General features: G+C 47.2%; 7 protein-coding genes across 7 annotated transcripts; 2 read left to right on the top strand and 5 right to left on the bottom strand.

Moving 5' to 3' along the window:
• Positions 1–295: 295 nt before the first annotated feature.
• On the bottom strand, positions 296–1681 carry GGS22DRAFT_192640 (uncharacterized protein; the record flags this gene model as incomplete). Its single annotated transcript, XM_047965290.1, has 1 exon — positions 296–1681. One exon carries the CDS (start codon positions 1679–1681, stop codon positions 296–298), a length of 1386 nt encoding a protein of 461 aa, XP_047814986.1.
• A 1378-nt stretch (positions 1682–3059) lies between these two features.
• On the bottom strand, positions 3060–5509 carry GGS22DRAFT_173495 (glycoside hydrolase family 47 protein). The gene is made up of 2 exons (XM_047962926.1): positions 5295–5509; positions 3060–5224 (listed from the first exon to the last, which is right to left on the bottom strand). The coding sequence occupies exon 2, from the start codon at positions 5152–5154 to the stop codon at positions 3313–3315; it is 1842 nt and encodes a 613-aa protein (XP_047814987.1). The 5' UTR covers positions 5155–5224; positions 5295–5509; the 3' UTR covers positions 3060–3312.
• A 584-nt stretch (positions 5510–6093) lies between these two features.
• On the bottom strand, positions 6094–7832 carry GGS22DRAFT_173497 (calmodulin). The gene is made up of 7 exons (XM_047962927.1): positions 7450–7832; positions 7280–7336; positions 7169–7184; positions 6885–7010; positions 6744–6814; positions 6549–6690; positions 6094–6474 (listed from the first exon to the last, which is right to left on the bottom strand). Exons 1-7 carry the CDS (start codon positions 7450–7452, stop codon positions 6440–6442), a joined length of 450 nt encoding a protein of 149 aa, XP_047814988.1. The 5' UTR covers positions 7453–7832; the 3' UTR covers positions 6094–6439.
• A 364-nt stretch (positions 7833–8196) lies between these two features.
• GGS22DRAFT_173503 (t-SNARE) lies at positions 8197–10031 on the top strand. The gene is made up of 4 exons (XM_047962928.1): positions 8197–8335; positions 8392–8601; positions 8694–9253; positions 9318–10031. Exons 2-4 carry the CDS (start codon positions 8579–8581, stop codon positions 9827–9829), a joined length of 1095 nt encoding a protein of 364 aa, XP_047814989.1. The 5' UTR covers positions 8197–8335; positions 8392–8578; the 3' UTR covers positions 9830–10031.
• Positions 10011–12738, bottom strand: GGS22DRAFT_173507 (uncharacterized protein). The gene has a single exon (XM_047962929.1). The coding sequence runs from the start codon at positions 12607–12609 to the stop codon at positions 10114–10116; it is 2496 nt and encodes an 831-aa protein (XP_047814990.1). The 5' UTR covers positions 12610–12738; the 3' UTR covers positions 10011–10113.
• A 104-nt stretch (positions 12739–12842) lies between these two features.
• GGS22DRAFT_192645 (uncharacterized protein) lies at positions 12843–13448 on the top strand (the record flags this gene model as incomplete). The annotated part of the gene is made up of 4 exons (XM_047965291.1): positions 12843–12981; positions 13131–13210; positions 13274–13334; positions 13387–13448. 4 exons carry the CDS (start codon positions 12843–12845, stop codon positions 13446–13448), a joined length of 342 nt encoding a protein of 113 aa, XP_047814991.1.
• A 174-nt stretch (positions 13449–13622) lies between these two features.
• Positions 13623–14904, bottom strand: GGS22DRAFT_173510 (clathrin light chain). The gene is made up of 3 exons (XM_047962930.1): positions 14673–14904; positions 14366–14574; positions 13623–14301 (listed from the first exon to the last, which is right to left on the bottom strand). The coding sequence occupies exons 1-3, from the start codon at positions 14713–14715 to the stop codon at positions 13852–13854; spliced, it is 702 nt and encodes a 233-aa protein (XP_047814992.1). The 5' UTR covers positions 14716–14904; the 3' UTR covers positions 13623–13851.
• Between the last annotated feature and the right edge of the window lie 30 nt (positions 14905–14934).

Consider the following 14934-nt stretch of genomic DNA (forward strand, 5'->3'; position numbering starts at 1 on the left):
AGATAGTTTGTAGGCTTGTTACCATATTACTACATTGAACATGAAATGATCGACTATCGTCATCCGAATGATTAATATTTAATATTGATAACAGACTTGTACGCTATGTCTCGAAATTAAACCCATATATCCCCTTTTCTTCCTTTTTTCTCTATCCAATACACATTCGCAAGACCGAACACCTTGCTTCTGTTCCACATTGAATCACGTACATGACGGAGTAGTGGAATAACTTGCTTGTGCTTTCTAAATGAGGTAGGGCACAAGGGGCACTATGGCATTGGCGGACAACAAACTACAAATCTTTCTTGAAATTATGTTCCGGCTTATGTGTGGTTTCATAGTCGACGTGTACATACGCTCGCTCAATGCCTGGCAGTTTCTCCAGCTCAATCTGCAATCCCTCGGAGACGTCGTGAGTAACCCTAAGGGGATCGTTAGGGTCCATGACGATGTCGATCTCAGCGATTAACCCAACTCCGGAATGATACACACGAACAGTGTCGATTTTGCGGATGGCTTCCGAGTACGTGACGCAAATGTAGGTAATAAGTTGCTGTTTATCAATATCGGCAGCCTTGCCGACAAGTGACATGAACTCATCAAACGCCTGGTGCAGCCAGGATGCACTGATGATTAACGACATGATGATAGCTCCCATGGGGTCGATCCACCAGGCGAGCCTGGAGCCACCGACAGATGTCAGCACTCCGAAGCCATTAATCAATAAGTCATTCCGATGGTCTTGCCACAAGATATTCACCTGGCTGTACTTGTCCTTAAGACCCCAACAATAGAAAAACAAGCCAAGTTTGGTGGCAAAAGCGATGCAAACAGCGATTACCGAGGGCAGGTGAAAGTCATTAACTGTAGCACCCGACCCATAGTGTTCTTTGATATCTTGGCAGGAGAAAGCGATCAGAATGACGGACACGGTCGTCATGATGAAACAGAAGGTGATATTGCCAGCAGTCTCTAGGCGGTTATTTCCAGATGGGAATCGGCTGGGATCTACGTGATCCATAGCTTTTCGAGTGAGATGGAGGGTTAAGTTGCTCAACGGGTCGAAGATAGAGTCGGCCATAGTGGTAAGAAGCGAAAGGGAACCGGAAGAGATGGCACCGTACATCTGTAAGATGGCCAGGAGCACATTAGCCACAAATGAACCCTTCACGGCGATTTCGAGACGTAAGCGGTCTTCACTAGCTTCACGCCGATGGTCGGCCTCGTGCTCTGATACCGATTTTAACATGTTCTTGATCGTATCATTCTGCTTATTATAGAAGGTGTGGATTCTGCGCGCCTGAAGAGAAGACGCAAGCTTCCCTACGTCGGCATTGTCTTGGCCAGTACGCTTACGAGCGGTATTAGCTTTGATCTCATAAAGCTGGCCATCTGTCTTGAAAGCCGAAGATAGATTATACGGGTCGCTCCCGTTGAAGCGTGCATTTCCGTCTTGCGCTTCGACATCTTCTGGTGTCGTAGTAGACAGGTGGCGAGCCACAGGTTGCTCGCTACTCTCGTTCATGGCTTCGACAGCGGTGCTGGTAGCATTCCGGTGGGAGGGAAGGGACTGTGATATAGGCGTATGTACCGAGGCTCGCGAGCTCAAAGTTTCACCACGATGGCTATCACGGGAATGTGCCCGCGGCTCGGCAGGAGGCAAAGTGTCAGAACTCATGGTTGAGTGAATATAACAACATACGCCGGTAGTCCGTCGAAATGATTTCGGATATACGACTAGGGGTCCTGATAATCCCTATCTACGGGCGAGGAATTAGATAGGCGCGGGATATGTGGGATGCGGTGTGCAAGGGAGGAAGGAGAGGTATATTCAAAAACTTCTGCCGCCTTCGTGATCTGCAGCTCGGGTTAAGGGTTGTCTCAGCCACCAACACTAGCCTGCTATCTTTCAAGATCTCTTTGCAAACCTACCTGTATCGAGGTTAGCTAATAAGTTGAGAGATGGCTGTTCAATGATCTGAGCAACATGCTAGGTGGTATTGTTGTATCTGTAAAGATCAAATGTGGCAATTTAAATAAAACGAGCAAGAATGCATAGGGATGCAAGTCAGACTAGTTATCAAGGAATAGGAAGAGTGACAAGAGTGACAATATAGGCTGACAGGTAGTAAAAGAAGCAAAAATTTCACAACGCATTTGGCGGTGATACAGAGGTACCTTGGTAGCTGCCGGTGGCTACTACTAACTAAATCATTATCCGTGAGATGGATCTCACTTACCAGCTTACCTGGGGACAAATTCCTACCTAAGCTACCCACCTATTAAGATTCTCCAAGGAGATCCATGGATAGATAATCCTCATTTCTCTGATAACGGTGTTTTCGAATGTATGACGAATGACTAGTACCCCCCTCCGTGGCAAATGAACCAGCGGGGTGCTAGACGGAAATGAACGCCCAGGGGAAAACCAACTCCGGGAACAGAACACGCGCCCAAATTGGCCATTGTGACTGATTGATTGTTTGTTTGCCTGCTTGCCCAAGTGCTCTGTGGTACCTAGGCAAGTACATACTAGGTAAGCTGGGGGTGGAGAAAGATAGTGATTCACTAAGCCTTTGTGTCTGGTTGGTATCAACAAGCTGAGGATTAATCTTATTGGATCACAATGTTGTGATAGTTAAGTAGGTACGAATGTTGAACTGGAGTTGAAGACAATAAAAAGAAATAAAAAGAGCCAAGGTAAAGTTAAGCTTTTCGAATCTCTTTAGACGCGGCAGATACAACTTTAAATATTAAAGCAGGTGCAGCCAAAGGATGGAATCGTTTCATAAAATCGGCCACTCCCGGAGCATACATGGATTACATGGTTACCTTGACATGCTTTAAGTATCTCGGTACCGTAAATTTGATATTGAAATACAATAAAATTGACTAGCCGAAGGTTACCAACTCCGAAGAGCTTCCAATTGGAACTACAAGATCTTCCCAATTTGGTAGCCAAGATCTTGGCCAGTCTATCATGTCACTGTTTTTACATACGCCCTCTGCAACTTGCCGTGTTATCTTAGGAAGGTAAATTTACTAATATTTTATATGTTGGACTTTGTATACAGTATTCTATAGATCGGAGGGTGGTTGTTTCATAAACATAAGCCCGGTAAATTCGAGGAATACCTAGGTACGTCGCTTATCCATAGATATCAACGTAAAATCCAGTTCCCGCTAGGTGCTCTATATAGATACCTAAATCGATAAGATATTGCAGATGATCTCAACCAAGTCCGTAAAACCCAACCCTTGCTGTTTAACAATTGCATTGCCACCATTCCCCATATGTCGTCTATTCGTTTATTGTGCATCCGCACGTCGAAGAGGATGTGCCTCAGTGTTCAATACCCATTCGTCTAGATTCGCCAGTTCCCACTCGCCGAAGATCAAGTAAAAGTATTTCAGCGTCTCTGCCAGCCAGAAGCTCTCCATACTATCCACCTGGGTCGGATGACTTATCGTCACATCGTCTAGTGCCGCCGAAGCATACTTCGCTCGCGTCCACTTTTCGATGGCTTCGAACATGGCCCAGGCCTTGTCCATGAATTTCGGGTCTCCGGTTAGGCGATACATCATAAAGACGGATTCGATTGCCTCGGGGCGTAGTATGTATCGGCGATCGTCGACCTCAACCATCCCGCGGGGAAGTCGCCGAGTTTCTACGATTTTCTTAAGTTGCTGATCGGAAAGGACATCACCCTTGGTATCATGACCCCAATATTTCCGTAACGATTTCGTCCAGCGCTCTTCGCTCCACTGACAGTCATCCTTCGCGACATCCGGGTCACAGGGGATGAAGTGAAATATCTCGGGTCCAATACCCGATACGGTCTGGTTGTAAGACCACACACAGCCCTCGGTCAGCTGTGCGGCGACATCTAAGTCTGACGGACGCTCGAATATCTTAGCTGCCATGCCTACCATGCCGCCTGTAAAGCACGTCAAATGTTGAGCTATCGGTGTAGTCACAACCTGCTTGTCGCCGCTGGGCGAAGTGACGATTCGAGCGTCGGCGAAAAAGAGCAGAGGAATATTGTCGGGGTTCAAGGCACGGCGGAGAAGGTGTTTCTTCGCGACTTCTATGAATCCCTCGTACATCTTTCGTGGTTGATTGAGCGCGCCTCCAAGCAATAGGTACTGCTTCCCAAGGTACTCGTAAGTACTGTCGCTCATCCCGCCGAGCGTGTACGAATCTCCCGTAGACTTAATTGGCGTCTTTGAAGCATCAACGATGACCGACCACATCCCCGGCAGTGAAGTTTTCTTCTGATCCTTTTCCAACTCATCTGATACCCTCTGTACAGCATCGTAATATTGCATGTCACCGGTCAATTGAGACAATTTGGTAAGCTCGAGGCTCAACGATCCAATCTCGGCGAGTAAAACATATCCTCGCGCGGTCTGCGATTCACCTCTGGCATAATTTTGCCAGGGAAACCGTGTAATAGGCATATGATTCGGAGTATCAAAGGATGACATGACTAAGTCAGCAACCTCGGTCGCCTTTTTGAGGAGGCTTGGGTATTGCTTGTTGCTTAACTCGTACGCGGCTAAGAACCCCCCAAGATAACGAATTGTCGTCTCGAAAATGTTAATATCGCGTGCTTCGGTGGTTGTAAAATCGATGTTATCACAAGCCCTCACCGCGACTTCGAAATCCTCTTTCATGCCGAGAAGCCACAGGCTATCTAAAGCATCGACCAGTGTCGCCGCCCAGCCGCCAAACGGGTTCTTATATAGCCCCGAAACGGGCTTGATCTCATCATGACCCCATGCGTATTTTTTATAACCTTTCCAACTATGTTTAAAACTCGCTTCGACTGCAGAAAGCCGTCGCAACCGCAATTCCTTCTCCGCAGTAGTTTCCTGCGGTTTCGTGGCTTGCACGCGTGGGACTCGTTTGGTAGGTTTGTTGGTCGGGAGTGTAGCGAACTTTTCTACGGGATAACGAGGCGGGCGTTTCTCCCATTTCAGAACTCTAGATCCAGCAGAGTCTGGGAATGGAGCAGGTCGACCACCTGGGTCATGGCCATGGGTAGGATTGAAGAAGCCTGAATCGGGGGGATGCCAACTATAGTACCAAGACCCAAGTACCCATATGGCAACGACGGCGAGTATTACTCGAACGCGGCGAATAGCCATTTTTGCAGTCGGGGCAATATAGTAGAGTTTTTGTAATTACTAGGTATATGCGGCAGGGCTTCAAAGCTAGCTGTGGACAAGGAGTTGAGCAACAAGTGCACTCACATCGCTCGAGGTGGGACTTGATAGAAATTACTGACTCTATTAGCCTGGAGCACTGACAAAAAGGTCGGCTTTCCTAGAGGCAAGCAAATAAGAAACTTTAGTTTCGTAGTTCAACATCAGACGTGTTAATTATGGCCAATAATTCGGGTAGCAGGCCGAGTCGATATTGTCGTCCGTAGAATGGGCTGTCCGCGTTGTTGAATTCGAAGTATTAAAGTACCTAGTAGATGACAGAGTAGGAAGAAAAGGGGCATCACATTCCAAGCTTCCAACCTTCTAGGGACCTGCCAAACAAATCATCCCCGCGCCGTGCTCCACTTCGCTGACATAGCTCGGGGATTAATTAAGTTATGTGGCCCAAGCTCCATCGGACAAGTTCAATATTATACCAGCAATCTTGCCCAGGTTTGCCCAGGTATATACATACGCTGCTTCGGTAGGGACCTACCAAGGCCTGCCCACGGTATTTATTTACTATTATCAATCACTACATAAATCGTATATACCGAGGTATATTGTAGATGCCTATAATTTATAGATGATTTATTGATATATATATAATCTTAATGATGTGCGTGACGTACTGGTGCGGTTTTGTTACGTTATTCTTAGAAGTCCTAGATATCATCTAAACAACTATAATAGTCTAATGTTGGCATATACACATGTTATAGAAATGGGCTTATTTACTATATTGCGTATGTCTGCCTTAACCAGAAATAGCCCGAGTGCTGATATAGGTGCCTCGAAAGGCATCCGTTTTAAAAATAGCTCTAGAAAAAAAAACTACGTTAACGACCTGGTAAGTACTTACTTATTGGTAGAAGAATAAGGTGGCGATGCAAGAGGCTCTATTCTTTGAAATATCGTGTGGCTAACGAGTTCACGCGACACTATATGTGAAAGCTTGGTAAGATCGAGTCACGCTCAAATTGCCGCATTAATATTTTAATCGGGATATGTATTGTCAAGTTAGCCGTTGGTGGAGGAGATCCTACCCGTCTTCCAGCCTAACACCATTCTTGTGTATACCTCATTTGAATTGATAATATCAACCCAATCAACAGTGTCCTATTGGGCACAATCCCGAGAAAGAAAAAGAAACTTCGTCGCAACATAAGAGGTGGGTATGACGATCAACAAGTTTAGCGAAAGTCTCACGACAACTTCCTTTCCCATTCTACTTCTGCATCATCAGCTGAACAAACTCGTTGTCTGTATAAAAATTAGCATCAAAATCTTAATGGGCTTCGCGTCATCTTGCGCCAAAGGGCAGCGGGCATCCTTACAGTCAATACGGCCATCACCATCCTGGTCAGCTTCACGGATCATCTCATCGACCTCGTCATCGGTGAGTTTCTCTCCGATGGAGGTCATGACGTGACGGAGCTCAGCAGCGGAGATGAAACCGTTATTATCGCGATCGAAAACCTGCTTCGGTGTGAGCGATTACATCTTCTTTGGGTCTAGTAAAGGACTCGAACCTTGAAGGCTTCTCGGATCTCTTCCTCGGAGTCGGTATCCTTCATCTTGCGTGCCATCATGGTCAAGAATTCTGTGCGACGAGAATGTCAGCCTTGCTTCGGGAGACGATGCGACTTTGCGCCAGGCAACCACAAACTCACCAGGGAAATCGATGGTTCCATTGTTGTCAGCATCGACTTCATTGATCATGTCCTGTAGCTCAGATTCGGAGGGATTTTGGCCTAGCGATCGCATGACTGTGCCTAATTCTTTGGTGGTGATTTGTCCTGGGGGCAGGGATTAGCCGATTTCGTCGATTAACGTGGAGATACGAGGCAATGTCTAATATATTGAGCTGCAATGCAGCTATTCGCATATATCGTCCGAGGAAAGGAAGATAGTGTCAAGAGGCTCAGGTTGAGGTTCAGCAAAGAAGTCGACTTACCATCTCCATCTTTGTCCTACATAGCTGTTAGCGGGTACGTCACCAGAGACAATGTAGCCAAACAACTGATATCGGGCGATAGAACGTATTATGTTCTCAGGATTGACTTACAAAGAGAGAGAATGCCTCCTTGAACTCGGAGACCTGTTCCTCGGTAAGTGAGTCGGCCTGCGATAGAGCGTTGTGGTCAGCGCGAGTCCTATTTTCAAACTCCTTTCGAGCCCCTCATCGGCGGGGCTGTCTTTGGATTGGCGGTGACTAAAGTATTAGGCAATACGCACCATGATTGAACTGGTTTTCCTTTCTATGATGCAAGGAATTGGGTAGTTGAGATTATTTGACGCAGCAAAATAACGAATGTGACTCGATGTCGATTGTCGCAGTTACCACAAGAGATGTAAGTTGCCAAGGAGGAAGAAGAGGACCTTCTTTGGTTTTGAAAATAGTTTAGAATTATAACTAACGAAGACCAAAACAGAACAAGGCAGGGCTGGATTTCAAAATAGTGGGGAGAAAAGGACGAGTGGAGGGGCTTGCTAGCTTAAAGGTATCCTCTGGCGCTTTTTAAAGGGGGGAAGGTCAAGTGTTTTAGGGGAGGGTACCGGGGGTTTCGAGGCAGCCGGCCTGTTTGCCTTGGGCTGTCACAGAACGGTCATTCATCGCCTCTTTTCGCCTGAAGAACAGTGAACGCTACCTATAATTTGCGGGTTTTTATGAACTACATACATATGTACCTACGTACCTTTCATAGGACACCAATTTCATTGCCTTAAGTACCAATACCAGATATGCATCTATCTAATAATGCCTGGCTTGTACTTATTACGCCAAGCTTTTCTCACGTTGTCCCCGTTCATGTTGCCTCATGCTAGGCTGATTTGTACCTGTTGTATCTCTAAGAGCATGTTTCCGTTTAACTGATAATCTAACATAGTTAATATATGTAATAACATATAAGGTTAAAGTAGGTATATATCAAATAGTAAGCTGTGTAATCACGTAACCTGGAAAGGACTTGGGTTACTTTTCTAAGCTGTCGCATCCATACATCAGTACCTACCCAGTACTTCGTACCTACTAGTAGATTGGACGGAGCTACGTCAGCTATTAGAGAGCTGGCAATTACTTTCTACTACATAATAGTACACAACCGCATGTACATTGTAGGTATGCACTAGGGACAATCTGCCTACCTACATACCCAGGTACTGATAGTTCGATAGCAACTATTACTTATCCCATCACTCACTTATCGACAGACTAGTAACGAGATATATTCTTTCCTGCGTCAGTTTTAAGGCCGTGTGCTTAACTACCAACACCAGATATCCAATTCCTTTCCTAGACCTCTTTAATTAGTCCCGGAACAGCCAAGGTGAGGGTTTTCATCCCTTCTATCCGCGTCTCGCCATGTGGCGAGATCGCACCAACCTGTAAGCCAACAGCCGTCGCTCTCGTAACAATTTCTTACCTCAAGCTACTCGTAATATCTACCGACTCCCTGACCGAAAATTAAATCATGTAGCTACATATCCTACCGCCAATCCTACGCTCATCACCCGGCCAAGAAGACTCGGTACGGTCCCGGTCCCAGCGGCGGCGTTGGAAATGGCTTCTCGGAATTTAGTCGCGGTAGCGGCAGCGCCGCATCCGAAGACCAACAAGGCCTACTATCAGGCGGCGACTACCACGACGATGGTGATGCCGTGATCGAGATGGACCTGTTACCTCCACGCTGGGCCGACATTAACGACGAAGTCTCGGATCTTCTTGCCGACGTGGCTCGGAAGTCGCAGACCCTCGAGCGCCTACATCAGAAACACGTGCTACCCGGCTTCAACGATGAGGAGGCTAAGAAGGCCGAGGAGGGTGAGATCGAACGCCTGACCCAGAACATCACTAAGAGCTTCCACGAGTGCCATCGGTGCATACAGCGCGTTGAGCAGATGGTGCGCGAGGGCAAGCAGAGCGGCTCCATGACAAGGGCCGAGGAGACGATGGCTAAGAATATACAAATAAGCCTCGCGGCAAGAGTACAAGAGGCAAGCGCCGGCTTCAGGAAAAAGCAGAGCGCGTATCTAAAGAGTAAATATCTATCTGTAAATACCGATGACGTAAACCAGACGTCCGATGCTAACCCGAACGCTAGAGCTTCGCGGCATGTCCAGCCTAGGCGCCGTATCGCCAGGAGGCGACCGATCTTCCACGCCTCTCGGTGGCACTACCAGTAGCAGCTACGCGGCCGACCCATCGCTCCTCGAGTCCGACGCCGACCGCTCGTACTCGCAATCAGCTCTGCAGCAGACGACGCAGCAGAGGTTGCTTCACAGCAACGACGCCGTGATACTGCAGCGCGAGCGCGAGATCGAGGATATCGCGCAGGGCATCATCGAGCTATCCGATTTGTTTAGGGACCTACAGACCATGGTCATCGACCAAGGTACTATGCTCGATCGTATCGATTACAATGTCGAGCGCATGGCCGCCGATGTCAAAGGCGCCGACCGCGAGCTCGTCGTCGCCGCCGGTTACCAAAAGAAGACCACAAAACGCAAGCTCATATTGCTCCTTGTATTGCTCATCGTCGGCGCCATTATACTTCTTGTCTTGAAGCCTAAGAATCGTGGCCGGGGTGGCGGCGATAATGGCGAAGGGGGCTGACGCGAATGTGTTTTCTTTTTGTTATACATTAAAAAAACAGTGTAGGAAGTACGGTATCATAAAATTTTTGGCTCAACTCGTGTGTTTGGGCCGGTCGAATTAGATGTCGGGCGACTTATCGCTAGCATCAGAGGCGTTAATGAGAAATATCTATGTATCAAACGGGCCTATTTAAATTTTAATTATATCTTTTACAAGCACATGCACCAAAATCTATACTTCATGTGAACCAGTGGATATATACTAGGTACCTAGATATACGCAGTATGCTTAGTTTACTAAAATCATAAAACGATATCAAGCCGCGGTATCGTCTTTCCGATACTACGTATGTATTTCATATTCTTTAACATCTCCTTGCGGCCGCGGGTCTCAATCTCCGCTTGTAGGATTTCGATCGGCGGGAGAAACTCTTCCCCCCATGCTTCGTCCAAGAGGGACTTCATTTGCGATAGAGTTAGAGTATTTCTGGCTCTGGCAAGCTGGTGGCTTTTCTTCGCCGGGTAACCAGGACCGTATAAAGTGATGAGACGTAACTTAACCGCAGTGACCAGACGCTTCTTTTGAATGAATAAGCCTTGATCACAAAGGATCCGTAGTAACCTAATAACCCGGCCACCGTTGAATCCTCCGGGCTGGCAGCGACGTATTTGCCAGTCTGGGACTGATTCGCCCTGTTGATCCGAGAAAGTGTAGAACGAGTAACGCACAATAGTCCTGAGTAATTTTCTTTCGAATATCTGGTGTAATGGATGAAGCGGTGCCTGTGTGGGTAGGTCTACGGGAACGTAAACGCCTAGGAGGTTCTTGACACCGGATAGTGGTTTTTTCATGGGCTCCGGTATATTTTCTAGGTGAACAGGGGTAAAACCAGGACGGGATGTTTGTGGAGAGGTGAATAGATTCACTAATTCGACGCAGACCTTTTCCAAGTCATCTAATCTTGATTGTCGAGTGAGACAAAACAAGATCTTCCTCCAACAGCGAACAGGCGCGGGGATTTCCATGGATGCAAGCTGCCGACAAATAGGGAGATAGAAGTAGAGGGAATCCTCAGATAGGTAGGTAGACTTGGCTTCGGTAACGAGATTGTCGAATATGAGACTAGTCACATCTTGATTGACCACAATTTCCATGCTCTTCATGTTGGTAAGTAGCGTAGAGAGTCCTAGCCGATCTCTTCGTAATACATATACGCGGGCGAGTGCATTGGCTGCCTCTCGACTGAATTCTTTCATTGCAACTAGCCTCGAAACTAGTACAAGCCGATGAGTCTGCCAATCTCCTGAAGTGGCTGTGGAGGCAATGAGCTGTGCTTGGAGTTCATGATCATCGAACACATCTGGGTGAAGATCGCAGTTTAAGAGATCGAGTAAAAGCTGATCGTCTCTCATCCTAGCTAAATAGAGCACAAGTCTAAGATAGCTTGAATCGACAACTGTGATACCCTGCTCCTTTAGCTGTTCAATGCGGCTCAACACGCCCTTTGACGTTCCTTCTCTTAGGGCAATAGATTGCAACGACAACGGGCCAATATGTTCAATACCTAGAGCTGCGATTGTCGATATGGCTATATTTAAACTGATCCAGGAGCTAGCTAGCCACTTGGCTCCTAGATTGTCGTTGTAGTTCTTGACACTAATGCCAAAGGTACCACCGTGGACACGATTGATAAATTCTCGGGAGAGTTCTACGTGCTCGGCGTCTTCTGTGGTTTCGATATTGCGGTTGAAGATAACAGATTCACTAGGGTGGAGCGATTCGTGTGGGAAATACCCCTGCAGGAATCTTAGGAAAGGTCGAACAGGTACATGAGCCGATGGTATATCGTCGTGTCGAATACAAATTCGCCGCCACTTCGCCGCCAATTGGGAAGCACCCAAGTTATACAGATACGGTATGAGAGTATCGTACAGCTGATGGTCAGAATTTACGATGTAAAGTGATTCGAGTGTAGGAGGATGGTAAAGTTCCTGATCGTCCGCGAATCGCTTCACTATGCGTGCGAACTCGTCTACACCGGGATAAAAATTCGGGGTAAGTCTTAATTGCCATTGCAGGGCCTGCTGGTGTTGACGTGTTCGTAGAAAATGCGATAGCACGGTCGAGTAGAGTTGAGGCCACCTGACGCCATGCAAATCGTACATCCATTCGCTATAGATCCATACGTACTCTAGGAATTTTACATCATCCGACCTCACTGCAGCATCCAGGATTGTTTGCCAGAATATAGGCGCGAGCGGGCTCTGGACATCATACAGTGTCTTTCGACCCCAAAGGGCTTTCCAAATATGTCTAACACCGGAATCGCCGTTGACTCTCTTCTGGTAATTCAAAAGACAGCTCCATAAAGCGAGGTCGCCACGGTGCTTGAATGTGTCGACCAGTAGCCGCTTTGGCCATGTTTTTGCTGGACCATGCCGGAGGAAGTCAGACTCGATAGCGAGGCGGACGGGGTCCGTCAATAACGCTGCCCATTTTCTGAACAGTCCAGTTTTTTGAACCAACTGGTCAAAGTTCGGTTGCGCAAGTGCCCTCTGTACTCTCTGCCTGAGCCGGTGGCTGTCGGATAGTTCTGATAGAAGCACGTCGACAGGATTTTCCGAATCATTCAAGAGCGTCGTCGAAAAGTAACGCTGGACATCTTCTCCTACCTTCCCAGCAGATAGCCAAGTATCTCGCCTATTTCGCCGAGCATGTTGAAACGGAAGTGGAAATCGAGGCTGAAGGGCGAAATGTTTTGATTTCACATCTCGGAGTACAATTCCCGCTAATCGCATTACTTAGGCGCAATCGACATTCTAGATAGTTTGACCCGGCTGTGGAAGGTGTGTAGATTGGAATGAGACTGGCGAGCGAGATTAAAAGTTGAGTCTTGAACATCAATTGATATAGATTTTTACCTGAGCTTACCTAGGTAGGTAAGGATCTTTAAGGTTTAAAACCTCAGCCGCTAGTCCGGCTATCGCATCCAAAATTTAACCGATGTTTTCACGCTTAGTCATATTAGAACATGGTCTTACCCGAACATCCAATCATTCGATTCTCAAATCGCTTCACATTTATTCAAGCCATCGACAACAGCTCTCCATTTTTTTCGAACTCGTCCAAAACCAGCTTCCGAACTCCTCTCAGCCTACAGCAAAAATGGGGTACGTATGAATTTCAGATTTGGATAGCAGTGAGGCGATCCATGTAAATATCAATGGCTGTTTCTCGACTGACCGCGGGCTCAAATGCCTCTATGAGCGAACTGGTTAACATCCATCCTTTACGTGCGCTAACAAGGCATACAGAATAGTCGACGCCCCCAACAAGGTGCCTCAGCAGCAGAGGTTCTACCAGCAAGCCTACGCTCAACACACTCGTGTTTGGAAGATTGTACGTATCCGATCTGAATTAGGCCTTCTCCGATACGTCCTCAATTAACCGAATATGACGCAGGCTCCTCGAAGCAACATGCTACTAATACCCTACTACACTCTCCTTTGGGGAACAGTCGGAGGTTCGTTCTTGAAATCAACGTAGATTATGGTGTAATCTAACGACGACGACAGCTTCCTTATATATGGTGGGACGCAAGGCCTTGGGCTACAACACGTGGTTTGGCAAGAACTAGACGAGAGGAGGTAGGCCGACGGATATCCTTTAAAAAGACCAAAGACCAGGTGCGGGCCATAAGTGTCCTATCAGGCCAAGAAATAAACATTCGTTAAGAAAAATCTTACGGATCCTTAGTTAGTCCCACCGGCTTCATGAATACAGTGTCAGTTTAGGGAGGAATTGCGAGGTTCGTTGAAAATCAGTCCAATTACGCCCCTAGGCACAGAAAGGGCCCTGCAATACCTGCTTATTTACCTGAGTGTGAAAGTATTATCTAAGTACAGCCAACATGAGCAATGGTTCGCTGTCAGCTGCCGTCGATAGGAACCGACCAGCTAGACATCTCCATTAATCAGATCCCTGGGCCGCCAATGTGCACTACCTAGTAGGTGAGAGGTCGGTAGTTGACGAGAATAGGTTTAGTATCCTTCAGCTCCAGGAGCCTTCTCATCTTTGCGCAAACTCATCAACAACTCGCGGAATCGTTCCTTGCCCGAACCATTAGCACCGCCCTTCTGACCCTTGCCGCTCACGTCAACCAACTTAGAAATGCGCTCCCAGCTGGTGCCGCCGGAGGTGGTGTCGTCTCGGCTTGCTAAGAATTGCTCTGCATCCTTGCGAGTCTGCGCAATCGTCTTCTCCTTCTTAGTGTTGTAGTTCTCGTAGAAGTCGTCGATGTTTTGTTGCGCATCTTTGATCGTCTCAGCCTTCTGGGTAGCAAGCTGCTCGGCTCGTTTGGCATTGGAGGCATCCCGTTTCTCGCGCCATTGCTTGATAACTTCAGGTTCCTCCTCTTCTGCAACAAAAGCACCGTAGCCTGAGTTGTAGCTGACGGACGGGCCGGTAATGGTGCCTCCTGGCGCGACTTGCTATTACTGGATGTTAGACTATGGACATTTTCATGGTAAACTCGGAAGCCAAGGAATCACTAACCTCGTTAGAAGTGTTGATATCCGGGAATGCGTTTTCAAACTGAGCGGTCTCGCCGCCTCCACCCAAAAGGTCATCAGATGAGGGATCCGCTAGAGCGGCGGATTCATTGCCGGTTGTGAATTGTGTCGCGTCGTCACCTAGAAGGGCACGCTCACGAGCGAGGAAATCGTCGGCCGACGGTTCACCAACATCTTGAATCTCGGTTTGGGCTGAGAAGGGTAAAATATTCGATAGTTAGCGCATCTATAGCAAGGGACGAATAGAAATCATCACTCGGTAGAATTAGGGGTTTTCTAAATTTACTTACCACCGGAATCAAAGTCGTCTAAGGATGGGAATCTGTCTGCCATATTGTCGAGATGAAGATGTATTTAGATTTGATGGCAGAAGTGCTGAAGGGGAAACGGTATGTAAGAAACTCTAAATCGCTGAGATATACGTTTGCACACGTTTTTATTTAGAAGCTGTTTTTTTGTTTGAGGTACTGTCGCAACCTTAGAAGCAAGGTTATTAGATTCAATTACAAGGCTTAAGCTACAAGTGCGTAGCCTCTCAGGTACGCGAAGTAC

This window comes from Annulohypoxylon maeteangense, assembly GCF_022496945.1.
Source record: "Annulohypoxylon maeteangense strain CBS 123835 unplaced genomic scaffold GGS22scaffold_21, whole genome shotgun sequence".
NCBI lineage: Eukaryota > Fungi > Ascomycota > Sordariomycetes > Xylariales > Hypoxylaceae > Annulohypoxylon > Annulohypoxylon maeteangense.

Excerpts from the sequence above, each read along its gene's own strand:
- GGS22DRAFT_173495 (XM_047962926.1), bottom strand. The coding sequence starts at position 5,154 with ATGGCTATTCGCCGCGTTCGAGTAATACTCGCCGTCGTTGCCATATGG.
- GGS22DRAFT_173497 (XM_047962927.1), bottom strand. Across the intron at positions 6,691-6,743 it reads AGATCCGAGAAGCCTTCAAG|GTTTTCGATCGCGATAATAA; the intron begins GTTCGAGTCCTT and ends ACACCGAAGCAG. Across the intron at positions 6,475-6,548 it reads TGGTGATGGCCGTATTGACT|ACAACGAGTTTGTTCAGCTG; the intron begins GTAAGGATGCCC and ends ATTTTTATACAG.
- GGS22DRAFT_173503 (XM_047962928.1), top strand. The coding sequence starts at position 8,579 with ATGTGGCGAGATCGCACCAACCT. Across the intron at positions 8,602-8,693 it reads TGGCGAGATCGCACCAACCT|CTACATATCCTACCGCCAAT; the intron begins GTAAGCCAACAG and ends TAAATCATGTAG. Across the intron at positions 9,254-9,317 it reads GCAGAGCGCGTATCTAAAGA|AGCTTCGCGGCATGTCCAGC; the intron begins GTAAATATCTAT and ends CCCGAACGCTAG.
- GGS22DRAFT_173507 (XM_047962929.1), bottom strand. The coding sequence starts at position 12,609 with ATGCGATTAGCGGGAATTGTACTCCGAGATGTGAAATCAAAACATTTC.
- GGS22DRAFT_173510 (XM_047962930.1), bottom strand. The coding sequence starts at position 14,715 with ATGGCAGACAGATTCCCATCCTTAGACGACTTTGATTCCGGTG. Across the intron at positions 14,575-14,672 it reads AGACGACTTTGATTCCGGTG|CCCAAACCGAGATTCAAGAT; the intron begins GTAAGTAAATTT and ends TACCCTTCTCAG. Across the intron at positions 14,302-14,365 it reads ATATCAACACTTCTAACGAG|CAAGTCGCGCCAGGAGGCAC; the intron begins GTTAGTGATTCC and ends ATCCAGTAATAG.